This window comes from Protopterus annectens, chromosome 14.part0, assembly GCF_019279795.1.
Source record: "Protopterus annectens isolate FY-2018-M chromosome 14.part0, PAN1.0, whole genome shotgun sequence".
NCBI classification, from domain to species: domain Eukaryota; kingdom Metazoa; phylum Chordata; order Ceratodontiformes; family Protopteridae; genus Protopterus; species Protopterus annectens.
The window spans coordinates 240,909,239-240,915,247 of NC_056748.1; the positions used below are offsets into that span (position 1 = coordinate 240,909,239).

The 6,009-nt window shown below is 35.0% G+C and overlaps 1 protein-coding gene across 1 annotated transcript in view; it reads left to right on the forward strand.

Moving 5' to 3' along the window:
- VAX1 (ventral anterior homeobox 1) overlaps nucleotides 1–982 on the forward strand; it is a 19,128-nt gene extending 18,146 nt beyond the window's left edge. The window contains exon 3 of the mRNA XM_044055964.1: nucleotides 357–982. Within this exon, the coding sequence (XP_043911899.1) occupies nucleotides 357–881 (525 nt within the window). The 3' untranslated portion in view covers nucleotides 882–982. The remainder of the gene's footprint in view (nucleotides 1–356) is intronic.
- Nucleotides 983–6,009: the final 5,027 nt, after the last annotated feature.

Genomic DNA, 6,009 nt, shown 5'->3' on the forward strand with positions numbered 1-6,009 from the left:
TATAGTATGAGAAAAAGTATCAACATTTATTTCAAGTTAGTTCTAAATTTCTATTTAATTAATGTCATTCAGTCTGACTAACTTTGCTTTAGCAATTTTAAATATTTTAGCACACAATGAAGTATAAATTTGTATATGTGTTTCTAATGTCATGTTATACGACATGAAGATTTATATTCAAAATGAATTCATAATACTGCAGACGTGCTTGCTCTTACTGCCTTTCCATATTAGTATCTGCATTCGTGACACCTTACTTGCTGCATACTTATTTTTTTTTACAAAATACTGAATTACGTTATTCTTACTGTTGCTACATGGCTAAACACTATGCTTTCTGAATGAATAATTTTTAGGTAAAAGTATGGTTTCAAAACAGACGCACCAAACAAAAAAAGGACCAAGGCAAAGACTCAGAACTGCGGTCAGTAGTCTCAGAAACAGCAGCTACTTGTAGTGTCCTAAGACTTCTTGAACAAGGTCGATTGCTTTCTCCACCTGGCTTACCAGGACTTCTACCATCTTGTGCTACCACAGCTCTGGGATCAGCACTTCGAGCTCCAGCTATTGGTATTGGAACAACAGGCAGTAATAGCACAGTTTCAGGGACCACTGGAAATGCCTCATTACCATCTGTGACTAGCTCAGCAGCTCCACCTGTGGCTCTCCATAGTACTGCACCCGGCCACAGCCTCTTCACCCTTCCAGTCCCTTCCCTTCTTGGATCAGTGGCAAGTCGGCTGTCATCTAATCCATTATCAATGGCTGGCTCACTAGCAGGAAACCTGCAAGAACTGTCTGCTAGATATTTAAGCTCTTCTGCATTTGAACCATACTCCAGGACCTCAAAAGAAATAATGGACAAAAAAGTTATGGACTGATTTCTGAGTTTTTCCTATGTATGAACTTATATAAATAAAACTTAGTATTGTGTGTGTGTGTGTGTGTGTGTGTGTGTGTGTGTGTGTGTGTGTGTGTGTGTGTGTGTGTGTGTGTGTGTGTCTGTCTGTTTATGGGTGCATGCATATTTGAATGAGTGTGTGTGTGTGTGTTTGTGTGAATGTGTGTGCGTGTGTGTGTGTGTGTGTGTGTGTGTGTGTGTGTGTGTGTGTGTGTGTGTGTGTGTGTGTGTGTGTTTCAGTGTGTACACATATACATACAATGCATTGTTCTGTGTTTGCATGTGTGTCTCTGGGTGGATAAGGAGATATATACAACTTGTTAATATATAAAACCCATTAAGTATGGAATTAATCATACTTTTTATGGAAATCATAAATTTACTAGGTCAAAGAAATTAATTGTGAATGCTGAAGATTAAGTAGCAACAAATATGACAACCAGGAAGAAGAAAAAGTACGTGTCAAAGTTCTATTGCTAAGAAAACACAAGGATAAGAAATGTGCAGATTCTGATTTTCTGCGATATCAATTACAGTTTGTATAAAAGAGAAGAATGATAAATGTACATGAAGTAATCGAATAATGAAGTTCTCAAAGAATGCCATGACATGTGTAGCACCACCTTTTAATCAAGACATCACCATTTTTCATAACAAAGAAGCAACAGTGATATGAGTGCTTCTTGCACTTGGTGTATTTAAATGTTTAGAAAAAGCACTGTATAGCATGAGTTGGTTATATAAAAAGGTTCCACTCAAAAATACCACAGTCCACTGACTAAACTTATTTTCTATAGTGCATAATATACTGGCATGCACAAAAACTGTACTATTTTATGCCAAAAGTAAGTAATGTAAATGTGTGTATAAAAATGAATGTTTGCAGTCCTGTGTTTTATTATTTGATTGTTTCTAATTACCCCATAAAGTTCTACTAGGCTGGCAAAACTAAAAAAAAAAATGCCAGTTTTAAATAATGTGACTAAATTAAAACCTACATTTATGACATGCATTTGTTTGCTTTGTTTTGGCTAATTATATGTTCTTTCCTCTCCATGTTTCTTTAGTTATATGGTCGTGAGAGATTATTAAATGTTGTTGTATTGCACAAGTCAACAAGAATTTACTTCAGCGCAAAACAGTGATGGCAACTTGAAAAAAACATCTTTCGTAGTATAAAAGAAATATACATTTTAAACCATGCTTATAAAGTATACCATTTATGTCATGTTTTGAAAGTATGTGGGATTGTTAAGCACATGTTTAAAAACGAACTCACTGTAGTTACAAAGTCAATACCTTCTGGTCAGTTATTCTCATAATGTTGACTGTCTGACTTAACCTTTACCCAAAACCTTTGTACCTGATGATTTACTTATATTTAAACATTGTTATGTGCCCTTCATTTTCTTATTAGTCATTTTCATTTAGTTGTGCTTCTTTGTTTTATAATTGAGTAGTTTAACTGATAACTGAGATACGGCTGGAATTATTTGATACACCAAATATAATAAATAGTAACCATTCCACTAGCCTTGCATTGTGAATAGCATGATGCCAGTAAAACTACATTTAACAAAACAAAACATATTTTTGCACAGGGAAACACCCTCTGCACTTCTTACCTTCATAACTGCAAATTTGCTGTAAGGTCACTCAACCTTGATAGTAATCTTGGAATCTTGAATAAGCAAAAATTTAGTACTGTGGCAATCTTCAACATTAGTGGCTTCTGAATTAAGGCTCAGGGTTGTATTATCAAGTTCTGGCACACAAAGGAAGAGCTGCTGATACATTTTTGTGTGCTCATAAGTAAAGTCTCAAACTCAGAAAATTACTAAACCAGTGAAAATAAACCCAGCCAAGTTCAAGAATATAGTTAAATTACATTGGGGGCATACATTCTTTAATGACACAGAAATCTGGCTTACACATTTAGCCTGCTAACTTGAAAAACTGAACTACTTAGCTTCATCTGAAGCACTTTGGTTCACACATCCATTTCACCACAAAGGTTGTATTGTTTCCTTTAATAAAATGACTAAAATCTGTCAATGTATCTTTCTTTAACAAATTACTTATTCAAAACATGTTTTCCTTCATTTGTCCCATTCTGTATCATTGAAACAAAGGTACCCAGTCAGCATTTAAGCCGTGTTAAAAATCAAATTAATGTAGATTGGCTTCTTTCATGACCTTCTGCAGTTAAGAAAGCAATTCTAAAACTGCTCGCCAGAATATTCATTTGCTGTATTTGTCATATAAAAAATGTTAGACAAATGTTCGACTTTCCTTTAAATATTATCAGCAATTCATAGAAAAAAAAACACATCTCAAAGTAAAGCAGCAGTTTGGTGCACAGACATCTATTGTTAGAAGTAATGTAAAATGTGACAAATGAACTGCAATGTTATTGTGTATAATTTCATGTATAGGTACTTTGCTAATAGTTTAGTTGGAATTGGGTAAAACTTTCATGATACTAGTAAACTCTACAACCAAGTCTACATGACTGGAATATTTTTATAGTATAATTGTTTTGTGAGAATGTAAAAATATTTGTTTTTAAAAAGTTTTGTGCCTGACTACACTTGTAGACTGGTTTGAAATGTGCTTTTCAAATGGTGATGTATCACAAACTAAGTACAGATACAACTGATAACATAACTAGTGTAGAAAACTGAGGATATAAGCTAGCTTTTCAATATGGCATGGCAATACAAGCCAAAATATGTTTTAAATACCAGAAAGTTATTCTGCCACATATTTAGCTGTTTACCATTTTTGCAGAACGTTTATTAAGAAACAGAATTATTGACTGCATTTTCTTTCACATGTAAATGTATTTCTTCATAATATTGAGAATATTTAGAATAGTTAAGCTCCTCTAACCAGTAAGTCTTTCCAATTTTTTTCCAAAGTTGTGAGGTGCATTCTGTATTGTATTTAATGCTGCAATTTTGAACATTTGATTTTAAACCCACATATATGCCTGCAAGGTAGGTAAAAGCTGATATACCTTTTCTCCCTTAGCTGCTTTTTAAAAAAAGAAGTACTAGGAAAACAAATTAGTATCACTAAGGAAATTGTTCTTTTTTAACTGAACAATGTAAGAAATGCATTCAAGCCAAATCCATTTCTTCTTCTGCATTTTCATATCTTAAATCCACTAGATAGAAATGCATATAAGCCCTGTAGATGACTACAGTCCTAGTCAGTATGCATACAAGGACTGGAGTCCTATAAAGACCAACATCCAAAGGTCAAACGTAGTACAAAATATATAAAAGAGATTGGAAAAGCAATAAAGAGTAATAAAGCCCAATGAGGTCTCATGTATTTAGTTTGTAGGACGTGCAGGATGCCTTGTTAATACAAGCATCCAGCCATCCAGCCACAGCCCCTTTTTCCCATTTCTGCACATGGGGTTGGGGTGTCATTTCAACAGTGACCATCATCTAGAGCCAAGGTTTATACTGCCAGGTGGCGAGCCCTGCTGCAGTAGTTCACACCACACACTCGCACCTATGGCCAGTTTAGAGTATCCAATCCACCTACCGCATATCGTTGGAATGTGGGAGGAAACAGGAGTACCCTGGAGAAACCCATGCAAACACAAGATGGACATACAGACTCCACACAGAAGGATCCCAGCCAAAAATCAAACTGAGGAACCTCCTGTTGTGAGGTGACAGTATCTACTGCACCACTGTGCCACCCCTGTTAATACAAGCATATGAGGGCATATATTTTCAGAGGGTTAAAAATCCCAACCGAAAAGTATTCAGTCATGGTGTCATTTTATGACTTGAGACCAGTACCCATAGTCATCACGTGAACACAACAGAGTACTTAGCTGTGCATAACCCACTGGGGTCACAAGAAAAAGCTCCAAAGAAAACAAGCTTAAATTGTAAAACCTAATATAAATAGGTTTATAGCAAGTAATATATATATAAAGAAGTAACATGAAAACAAACTAATATTCACAATGCTAGTCAGGCTCATATTTACAATATGAAATGAAGATAAGATACAAAAAGCTAGTACTTGTTTTCTGTCAAACCTATAAACATTTATGATATGATATATTTTATTAAAGAATGGCACTTTATTATTGTATTGTGCTTTTTGAAATTATAATTCAGAAAATACAATAAATGATAGTACAATATTTCATATTTATACTTCTCAAGGCGGATCTACACTGAATGAATGACTGAATCTGTATAATATTAAATGAAGTTCTTGTTGTCATACTACCTGTGTCATAATTTAAATCTTCACAAAAAATAGTCCCAGCGTCTGAGCATTATTATATCTTGTAACAATTACATTAAGTAGCAAAGGCATTCCGGAATTATTCAAGTACTGCAATTTTGTAAATTGGCTGAGGTACTTTATATTACTATAAAGGAGGCATGTTCCCTAAGAATTTAGTTGTATTTTTTCTCAATGCATGTTTATTTGTTTATTCATGTTTGCTTGATCTTTGTAAAATGTGATAATTCTACCACCTTGAGTAGAATATTAAAGCAAACATACATTCAGGTTGAAACCACCACCCATAGTTAGATTACAGGCTCATTCATGCAAGTACATTTTTTTCCTTCTGCTACTGCTGCAGCTAGCCTGTTAGAGAAGCAGGAAACCAGGCTTGATGCCCTGAAAAGGCCTTGTATCCAGGAAGTCTCAGTTTTTGACTTCTGTTATTGGTGCTGTTATCCTGATAGGCTGAACCCCTCCATCGCCAAGACAACATACGCATGCTACTTGAATCGTTGTTCAGACTTTTACCATTTTTGCTTTTGCTGCTGGTGGTGTTGCACTAACAGGCATGCATGCATCCAGGCTGACCCCCAACCAACACACACACACACAGACAAACCAGTGTTTTCAGGATCACCCAGGCAGGTAAAGTCTGTCCCACAGGTTCCAGTACTATTGCTCTGATACAGCCATCACTTTAACAACATTTTTTCCATAAAGTTGTTTAATTATAATTAATTATTTTTATTAATGCATACCCTGGGCACATTAGCGTTCCCTGCCATTAATTATATGTTGAACTACTTATTTGTCTTCTAATCTGTTCAGATTATTTAACA